This window comes from Syngnathoides biaculeatus, chromosome 22 (assembly GCF_019802595.1).
Source record: "Syngnathoides biaculeatus isolate LvHL_M chromosome 22, ASM1980259v1, whole genome shotgun sequence".
NCBI lineage: Eukaryota > Metazoa > Chordata > Actinopteri > Syngnathiformes > Syngnathidae > Syngnathoides > Syngnathoides biaculeatus.
In genome coordinates this window covers 14,197,566-14,215,348 of record NC_084661.1, presented here as the reverse complement: position 1 = coordinate 14,215,348, position 17,783 = coordinate 14,197,566, and the positions used below count along the sequence as shown (strand labels likewise).

At 40.9% G+C, this 17,783-nt stretch overlaps 1 protein-coding gene across 4 annotated transcripts; it reads left to right on the top strand.

Annotated features, from left to right (window-relative positions):
• Positions 1 to 3,066: 3,066 nt before the first annotated feature.
• On the top strand, positions 3,067 to 17,698 carry LOC133495648 (integrin beta-3-like). 4 transcript variants are annotated; one of them, XR_009793624.1, is made up of 16 exons: positions 3,070 to 3,141; positions 3,248 to 3,452; positions 3,656 to 3,908; positions 4,167 to 4,329; positions 4,885 to 5,046; positions 5,143 to 5,238; positions 6,190 to 6,279; positions 6,493 to 6,627; positions 8,664 to 9,096; positions 12,065 to 12,287; positions 12,368 to 12,468; positions 12,716 to 12,835; positions 14,136 to 14,302; positions 15,538 to 15,673; positions 16,602 to 16,726; positions 17,012 to 17,698. XR_009793624.1 is itself a non-coding variant. In XM_061810539.1 (14 exons), exons 2-14 carry the CDS (start codon positions 3,350 to 3,352, stop codon positions 15,604 to 15,606), a joined length of 2,115 nt encoding a protein of 704 aa, XP_061666523.1. In that variant the 5' UTR covers positions 3,067 to 3,141; positions 3,248 to 3,349; the 3' UTR covers positions 15,607 to 15,806. The 4 variants fall into 4 exon arrangements, 1 of the variants encoding a protein (XP_061666523.1); XR_009793626.1 differs by lacking the exon at positions 16,602 to 16,726; XR_009793625.1 differs by lacking the exon at positions 17,012 to 17,698 and having other exon boundaries at positions 16,602 to 17,003.
• Positions 17,699 to 17,783: the final 85 nt, after the last annotated feature.

The window sequence follows — 17,783 nt, the reverse complement described above, 5'->3', positions numbered from 1 at the left end:
CCAAGACTGCAAGCACTCAGCCTTCAAATACACGCACACATCCACACACACACACATATATATACAGTGGACATAATGTGCAAGCAGTGCTGCCCGTCAAACTTGCTTGAAGAGAAGGACGAGGGAATAAGAGGAATGCTTTCTTCACTCTGGATTGAGTAACTCTTTGAGGAAGTTTAAAACAAATGTACACACACAAAATACAGAAGAAAATGTGAAGCCAGGAAAGCTTTGACCCAAGGACAATTGAGCAAGAGCGAGATGAACTCATACAAATATTTGGGGGAAAGGAGCCATATTAGGACCAAAGCACAGGGATAAAACGATTAGGCGGAGTTGCACGATGAGAAATATATGCTCTGAAGACAAAATTTATAAGAAATATCTTGATTTTACATGAATGGAGATTACCAGGAAAAATATATTTTATAAGACTAAACTCATAATATCAAGCAAAAGTTGCAGTTTTATCAGAGTAAGGATATAATATGACTCCTTTTTGTTATGTAGTTACGATAAAAGTTAGTAATTCACTAGTATTTTGTTCTGATTTTACCAGAATAAAAACTCAATGACCATACATATGAATGTTTGCTCACTTCATCATAATATTACATATACACAACAAATTGATGGATAACTTGTTTTTAATTCATAAGTCAAGGACAACAGTATGGTCTCTTATTGTTCAAAGAAAAAGAATGCTTGCAATATCGCAATGTTATAACAGATGTCAAGTTGAAATTTTGGTACAGATTTTCGCAAAAATCATGGAAGTTGACACTCTTGCTTTGCTTTCACAGGGCAATGATTTGGGGGGCCAGGTTTGACCCTCGGGCCTTGGGTCTGACCTCTGTTCTAAAGAATAACTCAGACAACCTTGTCTGAAGTGTTTACTTCATTGTTTACACGTGGGGTCCCTCAAGGCTCTAAACACGAGCCCATGATGGTGCTCAAGAGGAACCTTCTTGTGATGCACAGTTGTATAAAAAAATAAACCTGACGTGTACCATAACATCAGATAAATCCCCACTAACAGTTTCCCACTCGCACTTTTTACTTCAAGTCAAAACAAAGGAGCACATTTCAGATAACAGAATTTATCCTTGGAGGTGTAAAGTTATCTGCGGGCTACACTTAAGTTTCTATATCACATTTTAATTCGGAAAAGTCAGCAGAAATGTTCAAATATACTGAAGGTCAAAACACATCTTCTAATTCTGGCCATTTCCCAGTACTGAGTGTTAAATTGCAAAATTAAATAAATAGGAGCAAGGTTTGGCGGCACAGTGGGTGAGCTGGTAAAGCGTTGGCCTCACAGTTCTGAGGACCCGGGTTCGATCCCGGCCCCGCCTGTGTGGAATTGCATGTTGTGAGACCGTTGTGAGGATGAGCGGCAAAGAAAATGGATGGATGGATGGATAACATAGATGTAATCGAAATGTGTTTGAAGGCACCACTATTGAGTCAAATGAACGCACTCTACTTGTGACATCCAGTGGTTGAAAGGATATACTACAATCACGGAAACTAAACAGTTGCTCAGTGAATTCATCATAGTCTGTTGGCTTTGTGACGGTAACCACGCTTGAAATCATTAATTGAGTCAAGAGATACGAGAGGTTGTGTATTGATCACAGTGGGTGGGATGGGATGAGTGGGTTGCGTTGGAAAATGGTGACTTGGGATGGGATTGGGTGGTTGGTTGTTTGGTCAGAATGAATTAGGTCCTTTGTTTTGCTAATAAATAAATCATCTAGAGCAGGCGTTGCCAAGGGGCTGCCCGCGAGACATGTTCTAAAAATAGCACAGGTCACAAATTGTTATTGTTATTATTTGTATTTGTGGTTTAAATTTAGAATCTGATTTGGTTACATAAATGATTCTTTTTTAAATAATGTCGTATAATATAAAGTATTTAAATATTTGTAAAGTATAAGGAGTTATGTTGGAAGGGTTAGCCCTTCATAAGATTGGTGATTACAAAGTAGCCCTTACCCTAAATATTCAATGTTTTGAAGTATAGAAAACAACAAAATGAGGGAAAAGTTTATATATATATATATATTATATATATATATATATATATTATATATATATATATATATATATATATATAATGTGTGTGTGTGTGTGTGTGTGTGTGTGAGAGAGAGAGAGAGAATAATTTTTAAAAGAATATTACTAGGAGCTGCTTTCAATCTCATTGCATATGTTTAATTTAACAATAATAGGGCATTCTATTCCATTACTACTCTGTCAATGGTTTTTCATTGCATTAACACTTCATATCCACTAGAGGGTAGTGTGCACTGGAGGAAACATTCCCATACACGCTACTGTACTTCAAAGTCAGAGTAAGGGGCGGCTTCTAGACATTTGGACGTGAAGATTTGGGTAGAGTACTCCCCCCGTCCCCCCTTTTTTTTTTTAATTCCTTGCTCTCGTCCGAGTCTTACCGGAGTGCACGCATGCAGTCAGCAGGATGGACGCGCTTTGGATGTGCTTTTGGATCCTTTTGGGAATAACTGGGGTTTGCGGTAGGGTCCAGTTTTGTAAGCTTTTGACTTGACATGCTGAAGAGGAACATTGCAAATAGTTGACTTTACATGTCAACATTAAAATGATGACATGATCTAGTATCAGATTTTATTGTGTTAATGTTAAAACAACTACTTGACTGTGGCTTCATCTCTGGTATTGTATATTAAACTGCTTAGTAGTGGTTATAGTATATGACAACATTGTGATGTCATCACACTAATGTAATGTTGCTTGTGAGATTCTTATGAATGGAGTGCCATTACTTCATAGTGGGGGACTCATTTTAATACTTGTATATTCAAAAAAAAAAAAAGAAATGGAGTGCCTGCTTAATGAGGGATAATATAATTTACAGTATTTTACAGACTTCCCCCCCAAAAAATTGATCCGCGAGCAAAAGGATGACAAAGCCTGACCAGGATGATCTTTGCAATGTCGCAATACAATTCAATTAAGTTTTAGGATTAAGAATGAAATGATTTGAGTTTCTACTGTCTCCTTGATGATCAAGGTCCAAACGTGTGCACCTCCAGGGGTGCGAGCACATGCAAGCAATGTCTGGCTGTCCACCCCAGCTGTGCATGGTGCGTTCAAGAGGTGCGTGGCTTTGGGTTCCATTTCAGCAATTTAACTGGTTGCAAAAAAAGAAAAAAAAATGATGATAAAATCCTAAACCTATGGATTCGCTCCCTCCTGCTCTCAGGTATTCGGTCAAGGGGAGGGCAGCTCTTCCCGCTGCGACCGGAAAGCCAACCTGGTGGCCGCGGGCTGCGCTGCTTCGGCCGTGGAGTCTCCGAACAGCAGAATGCAGGTGATAGAGGACCGGCCCCTCAGCAAGAAGGCGGCGGGTGCCACGCAGGACGTGACCCAGATCAAGCCCCAGAAACTCCACATTAGCCTCAGGCCCGGTGAGCCAGCAGAGATTTTTTGGACAAACACATTTTTACCCCAACTTTGATATTTGGGGTCGTTTTGCTGCTAACCAATCCAGGATGTCCCCCGCTTCTTGAGTGACCTCTTTCGTGTTACTTTCCATTTTGTTCTTCCTCTCTGTGGCAGTTGGCATCACATTTCTAACGCAAACAATGTGCTTTTGAAAATTGTTTTTCAGACGATGCCAAGCGCTTTACCTTGAAGGTGCGCCAGGTGGAAGACTACCCCGTGGACCTTTACTACCTTATGGACCTCTCATACTCCATGAACGACGACCTCTACCGCTTGAGGACGCTGGGCAAGGGCCTGGCCGAAGCCATGAACCGCACCACCAGCAACCTCCGCATGGGCTTTGGAGCCTTTGTGGACAAGCCGATCTCCCCTTACATGTACATCTCCCCCAAGGAGGCAGTCAAGAACCCTTGTTACAGGTACAAGGAGCAAAGATTAGCATTTTTTCAGTGTATGTGTTTATGTCGTATGTGTCTCTGTCGCATCTGAGGACCATTTTCTTCGTAACATTAACTTTTCCAAGCGCACACTACTGACAACCAGCATTGCTTATGGGACAATAGGGCCAGAGGCGCGTGTCAAGCCAGGGTTTAAGTCAACGCGGCTATCTGATTGGCTATTATTGTACGAGTGATTGACTGGTCGGAAAGGTCCATTAACTTGTGTTTGACGGACAGCATAAACACCACCTGCCGGCCACAGTTTGGTTACAAGCATGTCTTGTCGCTGACGGATAAAGTGAGCCGCTTCACCGAGGAAGTGAGGAAACAGATGGTATCCAGGAACCGGGATGCCCCCGAGGGAGGCTTCGACGCCATCCTACAGGCGGCCGTCTGCAAGGTGGGCACGTCACTCTCTTCTACGTCAAATTGGCGTGTTCGTGTGCCATACATTGGGGGCACACAAACGTTTCCAATGAATGATTATACTGTATTGTTTTTGAAAAGTGCATAGCTACACATAGGGACTGGCGCTTTGGGACAATTAAAAGGTTTGATATTAATGTGACATATCTCAGAAATCTGACTGACTAAAATTGGGGAAGTGTTCAGAAAAAGAAGACTCATGTGAGAAAAGTTCCCACACAGACCTCTCTGCTTTATAATGCAAAGCGTTAATAGCAAAATTGCCCAAGTCATCTTTAAGTTGCAGTCACAATATACATTAAGAATACCAATGTACTTGTTAAAAACCGTGTGGCTGTGTAGACTGTCAATCATCCAGATCATGGTAAATACTGAAGGCTGAATGAAGGACTCTTTTTTTGTTTGTTGAATTTTGTTTTTGTTTTCCAAATATGCACTACAATGACTCGGGCAATTATGCTATTGGCTAAAAAAAATGTTTTTCATTCAAGTATTGTGGGTTATATGTTGTGATTCAATGGCGAACCAGGAGCAGATCGGCTGGCGTCCCGGAGCATCCCACCTCCTCATCTTCACCTCCGACGCCAAGACGCACGTGGCGCTGGACGGCCGCCTCGCCGGGATCGTGCAGCCCAACGACGGCCGCTGCCACCTCAACTCGGCCAAACTGTACAGCATGTCTACCATCATGGTTAGCATGCGGTGTGTGTGTTTGTCGCTCAAACTTTTGCAAGAGTGTGTGTACGGTGCTAAATACAATATTCTTACCCCCCCCCCCCTTCAACAGGATTACCCCTCCCTTGCTCTCATCACTGAGAAGATGTCAGAGAACAATATCAATCTCATCTTTGCTGTCACCAACCCTGTGGTTTCTTTGTACCAGGTCAGCACTTTATGTATACTGTGGGAACGTGCCAAACATTAAGCGGTTCCAAAATATTTTGCATTCAAATTATGGATGGAAAAACTATAAAGTAATGGCCCTATGAGTCGTCCGGTGCGATTGCTCTCATGTCACTCTTACTGCCTTTCTTATAATCTGTGATTTAACAGCATTATCTGCATTTTTGTCCTCGATTCAGTTTGTTTTTTCGTCATTTTGACCCTTCAAAAACATCTCTTATTATTCAAATCTTAGAGATGATTACAGTATAGTTATTTTCAACACTTTCGTGATGTGAAAAGCATAGAGCATGATTCACCCTGTTTTGGAAGGTTTCTGCAACAGTAAGAACAGTCGCCCTAGACACGAATGCAAACTGAGAAGAACGGCTGCTCTGACCGGTCTGTTATTATTTAATCCCGAACATGCAGCGCGTTCTTAAACTCTTCCAAACCTCACTGGCTTTTGAAAGACATTTTTGAACGCCACTACGGCGGAATGGAAATTATAAAATTTATCACCCGAGCACACTGTTCTGACTCGGCAAGTTGGAGTTTCCTGCGATAATGAAAGGAATTAGATGGGATGAAGATGTAATGTGACTTGCTGAATAGAGTATTTTAATTTTGTGAAAATAGAATATAATAGTGTGGTGTACAAAATTGTAGTAGTAATAGTAGTAATACAGCACTCTACACAACAAAAGCTATATATTATTGCACATTATATATAGAATAGGTAAGTAATAGTAACATAATGTGGTAATGCAATAGCATGGTACAGTATACGATAATGTGAGTATTATGTACAGTATGCTGTAGTGTAGTATGATGCAATGCTAAACCTGATTCAATATTTATAGTTTTTTTTTTTTTAATATAGAGTCTAGTAGTTCTTGTCTCGACTTTGGAGTATGACAAATCTGCTCGTCCTTCCATTTTATTCGTGTAGAACTACAGCGAGCTGATTCCCGGCACCACTGTGGGAACATTGTCCAACGATTCCGGCAATGTTATTCAGCTCATTTTGAAGGCCTACGCAGTAAGTGTTACTTGTACACACAGGAAAACACATTTGTGGCTAAATGATGGCATCGGTTTGTTGACACATACCGCACAAGCCGTGTATGAGTCATCCACGCTGTCAGGTCAAATCCTTTGCAGAAATTCGTCCATGAGGGAAGCTATGTGCCTCAAGACCTTTGTCCGTACAGCGTACATAACCTGTCGGTCTGCTGCTGTACATTTGCTCTAGAAAATACGCTCCAAAGTGGAGCTGGAGCTTCTGGGAGTCCCGGAGGAGCTTTCCCTCTCCTTCAACGCCACGTGTTTGAACGGAGAAGTTATCCCAGGCCTCAAGTCCTGCTCTGGACTCAAGATCGGCGACACGGTGAGTCAAAGGCAACACTAAAACTGAGTTCCTGCAAATGTATTCATCGACCATCTGTCAATGTGGAGGGACCTATGCATTCTAGTTCTATTCCTGACCACAGAGTTTTGGCTGTGTTCGCAATCGCTCCTTATCCACTACAACGTGCTCTATAGAGTGAGTTTGCCATTTTTGAGTGCTGTACAAATGTGTAGTGAGCGTATGTTATCGCATATGTCAGTGGTTTGCAAAATCTTTATACCAAGTACCGCCTAAAAAAGCACATACTTAGTAAGCTGATGCAGCATGCACATTAACAGTGTGCGCGAAATACAAAAAAAAAAAAAAATGACTGAAAGACTGATTCAATTATGTAAAAATAAGAGCTGCATAAAAGTGTAGAAAAAATATTCTTCAACATTAAATGCAAATATATTTGAATAAAAAGTTAAATACAACTGAACTGTTCTCGGGCAGTGATTCTTTTGAGTACTATTAGAGGGAGCTTGGATTCCACTAGTGGTATCTAGACTACACTTTGAAAATCGTTGCACTATACAGTCTAACATACTAACTATATCCCACAATGCATTTTGAAAAGCAGTAAACAACCAAAGTTTGCTAGAAAAGCATTCCACGATGCATTCTATCAATAGAAACAATGTAACACAGATGGACATAAATTCCTTTGTTAGTACTAACTTTGCAAAATACACAATCGTAAAACAGTATGTTATGATAAATTGTTTATGTGTTCAATATTTATTGCGGAAGGGTCATTATCTGACGTTGCTCCGGTACTTTGTGATTATGCAACAAGAGTGATGTCATTATTTCAAAACTGTTTTTTATTTGTCTGTTGAGTGAACTATATTGTCCACTGTACTGTGATTTGGGAATAGGGAACAGGTGAATGAGTCCAAACACAGCCACAGTCTCCCAAAGTTTAGAATACATATAATAAGTTCATGAGTTGGTTCCCTTTTTCTATTTCCACCCTTCCTGGTCTCGATGTGTAATCTGTCTTTTGTTTTTTCCCGTTTTTTTTTTTTTTGTCTTTCCATCCTTTTTTTTTAAATTTGGCTGCTCTTTCTCACCACCCCAGGTGACATGTTTTGGCCCATGCACATTTCTTTCTCAGGGCTTCATTTTCTCCTTATATGGTCGTCCCTCCACACGGCGTCACTGCCCGCTTTTGGACCTGCACCAGATTTCGATGTAATGCTGAATGAATGATTACTCATGTGTATCTGGAGGCATTCCTCGTGTTATGTTTATTTAACATAGCCCACGGGGATTGACGTTACATGAGGCCTTTAAATGCATACTGTGTTCCCCTCCCAAATTCCAATTGTAGCTATTAAATTCTCACCATTCTCTAAATTCTTGTTCTTTAATCTCTAAAAAGTTGAACGTACTTTTTATGATACTTTTTTTTTCTGAAAAATTAGACACGTTTGATTTCAAACAATTGATTAGACACTCTAAATTGGCCTTAGATGTGATTGTGAGTGTGTCTGTTGTTTGTCTCTATGTGCGCTGCGATTGGCCGGCAACCAGTTCAGGATGTATCCCACCTCCTGCCCGATGATGGCTGGGATAGGCTCCAGCACTCCCGCGACCCTTGTGAGGATCAGCAGCTCAGGAAATGGATGGATGATTACAAAAATCAGCAATATTAACTTTTTAATTAATTAAAATTTGTCATTTAGGGCTCTTCTCGGACGTTTTTACGCTCTGTTTCCAACTGTTTCTGACAAGTGTATGCCGCCCAATACCATTATGAGCCTCAATTGGAGGTTGTTTGTGTTGAATAATTTAATCTGTAGTTAATTACAAACCCCTCTGGGAAGGGTTCATCAATTATTTGCAAATGTTTCACGATTTACGATGGTGTTGTACTGTACCAAAATCGCAGTTAAGAATAACACCCAACTAGTGCAAAACTGGTCAGATTGAACAGTCTGAATGGTGTCGAAGATTTCAGAACCAGGGGGAGCCCGAAACTTTATATGCAGAAAAAAGCCGGCTCTTTCAAAATTATGCTTGTGCCTTAGGTGTCCTTCAGCGTGGAGGTCCGAGCACGAGCCTGCCCCAAACAGAAGAAGAAGAAGACCTTCATCATCAAGCCGCTTGGCTTTAAGGACTCGCTGTCCATCACCGTCACCATTGAGTGCGACTGCAAGTGCCAGAACAAGGCTCAGCCCAACAGCCCCAAGTGTCACCACGGCAACGGCACCTTCCAGTGTGGCATCTGCATGTGCCACCCAGGACGGCTGGGCCCGCACTGCGAGTGCGCCGAGGGTGACTACGGCCCGGCCGAGCAGGACCACTGCACGGAGCCCGGTGCGTCGGGCGTCTGCAGCGGGCGCGGCGACTGCGTGTGCGGCCAGTGCGTGTGCCACAGCAGCGACTTTGGCAAAGTGTGGGGGAAATTGTGCGAGTGCGACGACTTCAACTGCCTTCGCTACAAGGGCGAGCTCTGCTCCGGTACGTGCATTTTTATCACTATCCATCCATTCATTTTCGATTGTGGTTTTTCGTTTATTCGGGTTACAGGGAAACTGGAGACAATCTCAGCTGGGTGAGAGGTGGGTGCACCCTAGACAGGTTGCCAGCCAATCATACGGCACATATTGAAAAACATACATTGGATTATTTATGTTATTGTAAGGATGGTGATCTAATTCACAAAAGGTGTGAACAAGTTCACATAGAAAACATACGAGAGCGTCCAGTGTGAAAAAGGGAACCTCCGCAGATTTGCAGCTAAACGTTCACCTATTTGCAGATTTTTGCCAGCACTTATCCTATTTAATGAAAATCTCACTAATTCAAATCCCGGCTTTGCCTGTGTGGAGTTTGAATGATCTCCCCCGTGCCTGTGTGGATTTCCTCCAGGCACACCGGTTTTCCACCCACATCCCAAAAACATGCATTAATCGCAACCATGGTAACCAGTCCAGGGTGTACCCTGCCCCCTGCCCAATGACAGCTGGGACTAGCTCCATCACTCCCGTGACCCTTGTGAGGATAAGCGGCTCTGAAAATGAATGGATGATTGAATACAGCATATGTGTGTCTTTGAGAATGCACACACGCACGTGTCCCTTCAAGCTGGCAGCCGTCATTTCCGCATACTGACTTGCCACACACCTCATCTGGTAAAAATTACAACCAAAAACACTTCTCTTGCAAGCCCGGGACAGTAAACACATGCTGCATTGTGAGTTTTATGAGGATTCACACGCACAATGAGACTTTTGAAAACCTGAAAGTCTTGATTTTGAAGGCAAAGTGAACAAAACTGCAGACAATGTGTCATTCAGTGAAAAACATGATGTCAGCCAGACTGACGCATGAGCAAGTTAACCGGGGATTATTTTGGGTGTAAAGTTGGTGATACAAAAGCTGGTCTGTTATTTACCTACTATTCTTGTTCTTGTTCTTTTCTGCATTGTTTTCCAGTATTCTGTGAGGAATCGACAATACAGCGGAACATCTAGAAATAATAATTAATGTCAACAATAGATTCTCTCTATTTGTAGGAGCCCGGGACGTAACTTTTTTCCTCTCATCGTTTTATTATTAACTATATTTAGTTACTACAAAATGTACCCTAAACTGCTACCCGACACGTCAGTTTGATTTTTAAACTCATGCTAAAACATTGCCCTTCATAAGATGGCTTACCAATGATTTCATTGGAGGGGGAATGGACCAGAAGTGTGAGGATTCCGGCATTTAGGTCAACCACCCGTGAATATACCAATTACTGCATTCCCACTAAAGTAGGCCCGGCGCACGTCGAGTGCTCCAACCAAACGCGACTAGAGTGGACCAAAAATTACAGCTGGCAACGATCCGCCACACCAAGCATCTTAGTGCCGCGCATCTATTGATCCGCTGCTGTGGAAAATCTGAGACTCTCCATCGGGTTTTGAAGATCCAAAGTGTGGTGTATTATTTTTATTGAACCACAAAAAAATGGCATGATTGTCAAGGGAAGAAGCGGATTGCCACAAAGCAAGGAAAGGGGTGAGCATAAAGGAGTGATGATATTTTGAGAGCAAGACCACAAAATTACCCAGATAGACACAAATAGGTGCATTTTTTGGCGAATGTTAATTTGTGAATTTCCTCTTGCGATTCTTCTTCCGTGCAAAGTCACAGTCATCCTTTTATGCTTTGTATTATTCCAAAACAATTGTGTTGAATTCTGAATTCCTCAGTCTCGCTGTACTATAATTAAGTCAATATGTGCCTGTACATTCATTTTAGCTGTTTTGGGGCAATATTTTAAGAGAGCACAAATGCTACCAAACCACATTAAAAAAGGCTGCTTTGTACCTCATCGCGTCCTAACATTTAATATTTGTCCTTGCTCCCCAGATCCTACACATGTACTATGCATCCCCTCAAGTGGACACATCAACATAAAAATACCCTTGTGCTTACTCACGGCCCTAGCGTGGTGTGATGAGGATAAAAATGAATCCATGTTTGGGCTGAAAAAAAAGAAGCAGAGGGGGAAATATTGTGAAAATGCTACTGCCTTAAAAGTCTGAAGAAGAGGAAACATTTTTACATTGGTTGGTTCCGCAGTTGAGTGGCGATTATTACAGATCATAGTTTTGACGGGTCCGCTTGCGGTGACTGTGGTGGCAATATTTTGTGCACGATCATGCTATTGTCTAAATGTAGACTAAAACAAACTAGCCAGACACCACAGATGACGTTTTTCTAGAGTTTTGGAACATGAAAAGACAAAATTCAAATTGTAGCCTTTGGCAATCATATGAATGTCATGAAAAATACTGGCATGCCACGAAAGTAATGTGGGCAGAAACAATATTTTAACACATTTAAGGGGTACGATATGCATGTCTTACTGCCCCCCCCCCCACACACACACACATAATTTAATAGTTTCCATTTGTCTTTATAACATGTTTGGGAAATGCTTTTGTCAATACAGCCCAAGGAAATGAAATAATATCAAATTGTATTTACACAATTTTTTAAAACGCTAGCACATGGACATATTTTTGGAAATGGGTTGATAACTTACTTGTTTTTTTAATTTTTTTAACTTTCATACTTGATGTGTGGGTAGGCAGTCCAAAAACACCGATGCGTATTGAATGGAAAGTCAATTTTCCATTCTGCTAACATTATTAACATTATGCACAGCTTGAACTGTAAGCTTGCACTTAAATATAGGAGACTACAAAATTGTTTTAAAATAATTCAATTCAAATGTCTTCCACATCATAATCAAACTAGCACAGTTCCTAAAGAGTACATGTAAATGTATTGTACTAAAAAGTTAAATAGAGTACAACTAAACAATTCATCAGCAGTGATTGGTGTCGCATACCACTAACGGTCTCGCACCACACTTTGGGAATCACTGATGTACTCCTAATTGTTCTCCTCCTTCTTCTCTCCATCCCAGGCCACGGCACGTGCAACTGCGGCTTCTGCCAGTGCGCCCCCGACTGGCAGGGGGAGAACTGCAACTGCTCCACGCGTACTGACACCTGCATGTCGCAGCTCGGCTTGCTGTGCAGCGGGCGCGGCCAGTGCGCGTGCGGCACCTGTGAGTGCACCCAGCCCGGAGCCTACGGGGCCACCTGCGACAAATGCCCCACCTGCCCCGACGCGTGCACCATGAAAAAGTACACAGGAACAGTCATTAGATCTACTTTATGAATGTACTTGGGATTTACTAACTATGCGTGTTAATTTGTGTGTGCAGAGAATGTGTAGAGTGTAAACATTTCAAAAGAGGCAAGCTCTTTGACGACAACACCTGCGCTCGCATTTGCAAGGATGAGATTGTGCTCATGGAAGAATTAGGTGAGGCACCTGGTCGGTAAACTAATTTAAAAAGAACACTATAAAAATAACTTATCTGTCACAAAACAAAAATAACTACAAGCTAATACAATAGAAAGAACAATTGCTGTTTCCAGGGTTCAGGAAAAAGATGTATTGAAGGTGGAAGGGTTATTCAAAAAAATGCTAAACGACTTACGATTGCACGTTAAGATAAGAAGAAATATGTAATCAAGTCTAATAAGCGACATTTCGACTTTGCGGCCAGTGCTTCATGACACAAACGCCGTGAACTGCACCTACAAGGACGAGGACGACTGCGTGCAGCGGTTCCAGTATTACGAGGACGCCAGCGGCAAGGCCATCTTGTTTGTCGTCAAGGAGCCAGGTAACTAAGGCGCTCGTTCAAAAATGGATTCATTAAAATGTATTCATTTTGTATTTTTATCCATTTATCACCTTCAGTCATACACTGTGTGCGGAACATCACTTGACCAAACTGGAAAATTAAAAACGGGTTAGCGGGTTTCCCATGTATGCTAAGCTAATGAACCACAACTACAGTTTGATGATTGTTTTGAAGTCAAAACTTCCTCAATTATTGTTTCATTTCTGGCTGGGTTCTTTGAACAAAATTTAAATGCATGTATATCATTTATTCATTCACAAACAAACATTTATTATATTATTTTCTTGCCCTGCGATTGGCTGGCAACCAGTTCAGGGTGTACTCGTTGACAGCTGGGATAGGCTCCAGCACCCCCCGGTGAAGAAAATGGATGGATGGATATTATTTTCTGCAATAATATTTAACTATAAATATTAATCTTAAAACTTGAGAAAGTATTATTATTATCAAAACTATTTTAATCATTGTAATGTATATATGTAATAATGTAATATTTATAATAATGTAATATAAATGGACAATATGTGCCCCTGCGATTGGTTGAGTAGGGATATGCGTCAGCTCACACGTCACTCGCGTGAGGATGAGCTGGATAATTCAGGTAATATTTTTAAGACGATCCAATCCATTTTATTTATTTATTTTTTTGCTCTCGTATTGGATATGTGCAGTAATACCTAAAGAAGTGCCCGAAATGGTATGTTATTGTGTATTTTTGCCCCCTTTCAAGTCATCTCCTTGTTGGGTGGTGGAGAAGGGATGGGGTGGGGGCTCTTTTAATGGGCCCCAACTGCCCAGAGAGAAAGTCTGTTCCGGGGGTTCTTTTGCCTCTAATGAACGCGTGCGTCTAATTTAGACTGCACATTTGTAGCGGTTATGTACACCAAAGTTTATCTTGAACACGTTTGCGCCCCCGCCGAGGCAAAGTGGGTCATAAAACAACCCCAGCTGGCTCAGCTCCTCTGGGACCTGCTGACTTTACATTAAGAAACCTAGGCAAGCAAAATGAAGCGCAAAACAGATAGGTTTACCTTAACATGGGAAAAACCTTGACAAGATTTAACATAAAGATGTAACAAGCACGTTATATGCATCAGAAGAATCAACAGGAAAAGAGGAAATCGATCCAAAACAAAAGCACAAGGAAGAGGAGGAAGTTGCGCTTTGATGTCACTTGTAAAAGTCGGCCTACAGGGCATCAGCACTTCACATACTCATACGGCTTGATATTGCTAAAAAAGAACAACAACTAGGTGTTTCTTTATCTTGCGTCCTTCAGACTGTCCCGAGGGTCCCGACGTCTTGGTGGTGCTGCTCTCCGTGGCGGGGGCCATTTTGTTCCTGGGCTTGGCCACGCTGCTCATTTGGAAGCTGCTGATCACCATTCACGACAGGCGGGAGTTTGCCAAGTTTGAAGAAGAGCGCGCACGGGCCAAGTGGGACACGGTGGGTGGAACACCTCGACGTTTAATCAGTTACAACAGTGGTTTGTGTGGGTGGACCTTCACTGAGCATGTCAATGCTGTTCATTAATAGTGACACGGGTAAAAGGCAGCAAAATTGCCGGCTTTTCCCTGCAGTGCGAAGAGAGCTCACGGGGCCCACGCACACACATGCTCTACCTTGGTGTCTTTTTATTATTTGCGTGGCCCGCTGTTAATCCCAGCACTACAAAAGGCAGCCAGCGGAAGTGGTGGCTTTAAATTAGCCGAGAGTTTAGTTGCTTTTCCTGGTAATGGGCTTCTGTGTGGCTCCCACCAAACCGCAACAATTCGTTTCAAGGTGCTCCCTTGGTAACAAAAGTTACGTCAACCGCACACTTGCCAACTAAAGCCTTTTTTTTTTGTGGTTCGGTACCCGACTTAATACCACCACTACCATGTCGCAATTAAGGAAACCATAAATATGATGCAAAAACTGAACATAACACAATGCAACTGTGCCATGGAGTATTTCAGAATCCTTATTTATCTTAGAATATGACTATACAATTGAAAAATAAAATTAAATATCTCATACTCACCAGCGATGATAATCTTTTTTTTTCACTTCATGCTTTTTAGAATATATCCACTTTTTGATCATATTACTTGCACTATATACAGTTTTAATTGTCTTTTTTAAAAATATTTTGTTTATTATCTTTATTGTTTTTTTATCCTGTTTTAAATGTTTTATCTCTATGTTTTCAAATCCTTTGAATCATGTAAAGCACATTGAGTTACCTCGTGTATGAAATGCGCTATACAAATAAATTTGCTTTGCATTAAATGTATTAAAGTGGGCAGATTGGTACGGATGACCGTTTATGTTATGTATGTAAAGTTCCCTTTACCAAGTTTTGATCTGACCAAAAAATGACAGGACGTAAAAAAAAAAAAAAAATGACATCATCAAGCGGCAACATTCTGAGCCCGTGGGAAAGAAACAATCCCATTACTAATATAACTTCTGGTTCTGAAGATCTCGGGCAGATTAGATTGACAGAGCAACACAGAGGCTGAAGCCTGATTGGATGAAGAAAAAAATTTAGGAGGGAATATCCACACACACCCTCACTCCAAGCAGTACAGCCAAGGGAAATGCTATAATACAAATGCAGTGTTTGGCACCTCGCGTCAGCCAATATTAATCATCTTTCTCTTTGTAAAGATTAATTTGCGTGTGTATTTCACCTGCAGGGACACAATCCTCTTTATAAAGGGGCCACGTCGACCTTCACAAACATCACATACAGAGGAAAAGACTGACGCTGGCTGAAAACGTTCCAAGGACGAAACGGACTTTCACCGTCGGAAGTCCCGCAACCATGTGCAGGTCTCTACTGTCGCAAGGCGATAAATAATGAGAATGATCATTTTGTAAATATGTAGAAATGACTGTGTGGCTCTTGATCAGGGATTTGTCACAAATGGACCCTATGGCTTTAATAAATGTTGTTTTCTGTGGCTGCACTGTTACTGATTCACACATTGAACGTTCATAAATAATAATATTACGTATGCAACACTGATTCCCAACAAGGTGTGCTGCAGGAATTTATCAAATTTTATTATTATTTACTTCAAATAATGTATCATTCATTTATGTCATTAACTCAATGTGACGGGCAGAACAATTAGCGGCAGTATTTATATTTCAATCCACTTTTGGTGAGATTTTTCTAATGTTAACTATATGCCTTGGCCAGACACTGGATACATTACCATAACCCTAAAAGTATGAAGTAATTTTGACAGTTTTGGGGAAATTAAAAAGTTAAAACTATTTAAACGACCAAAAAGAGTCTAGTTAGATTCCACCTTTGCAGATTACTATAATGTGCAGGAGTGAGAATCTACACAAACAGAAAACACAACATTTAGCAAGCACATTGGTATTTTGTATTATTATTGTAACAGTAAATTAAAAGTGACTTGGGGGATTGTACTCTGCTGTAAAACAAATTTTCCATAACACTCTACTGCCATTTTATGGACATTGGGCGCAACTGCACCATAGTTCAGTGTAAAGTTTTTTTCTTAGTGACAAGGCAACTGTACTGTACTTTTTTAAATATTTGAGAGTCAGAATTTATTGAATTTCTCCCATTTAATTTTTTTTTTACGGTCAACAAGGGCTTCACTGCTAAACTAAATTCTACTATTTGCTATGAATTGATTCCCAACATTCTATTCATGTCATTTCATAACTGTACTGCTTACAGTGCATGTATGTGAAAGTTGGATTTTTTTTGTCCAATCAGATTTCAGCCTGGATGTGTCTAATCTGCCCGAGGTCTCACCAGAATTCGTCCTCAGTGCGCCACAGCGCTAGCACTTGATGATATCAAAAGTATTTGTCTTTACAAGCAATTTCGACGAGCAAAATGTGCGTACCGATTATGACGAAGCATTTTATTTGAATGTTTTGTGTTTTTGTCATGGTGTTAAATAAATATCAATTCTGAACTGATGAGAATGTTGTACGTAGTGCAGATGTGTGCTATCCAAATTCTTGCTTCAACCAAAAAACCAAAAAAAAAGATAGAAGTTAAGAAAACTAACCCAACTCTAAATCGGATGCCATGTTACATCGCACGACCTTGGGTGCCGGTATGTCTATGATTTGAGGGTTGTTGTCGCGGTGGTGTGTGACATTTTGTCAATTATGCAGGGGGACTCTGGCAGCCCTCTGGCGTGCAAGAACAAAGGGAAACAATACCTGACTGGAGTGGTGAGGTGGGGATATGGCTGCGTACAGCCCAATAAGCCCGGCGTCTACGTCGATGTCTACAAGTTTGTTGACTGGATTCGACGCAACATCACCTGATCCTTGGCCAACCGTAATACAATAAGCATCCAATTTTTTTTTTTTTTTATCTCAATGGATAATTAGCTATATTAAGTATAAACCCTGAATCCTAAACACTTGAGAGAAACTTTAAATTCTTTGAAAATGGGGCCATTTTTGGTCCTCCTGGACAAGAGACAAAATCTGTTACTTTATACAAATAATAATACCTTATCTGACAAGCCAAATTTTCATTTTTCATTATTGGAATCACATCATTGTGGTTGTTGTGTGGTGGCTGCAACACATTAATGACATCTCAAATCATTTCAATAAGGAAAACCGACATGTTAGTAAAAGCAAACTGAGTTCCGAGCTTAACATTAAACTGTGAAGTCAAGGTACCACTATATGATTTCCAATTTATTACATGTATAAATTCTTCATGTGCTGACGTGCGATGTGTGTCATGGACCAAAATAAGCAGTTTTTTTTTTTTTTTTTTGCTTCTGCCCATTCCATTTTGGTTGTTGAAAGGGACCCTTGTATTCAGTTGTATTTGTTGCTAACACTGTGAAACGACCAAATAAAATGATTAATCATTCATAGATGAAGATAGATGAATAGTGTACCATGTTTTAAAAGCTCTTTACGC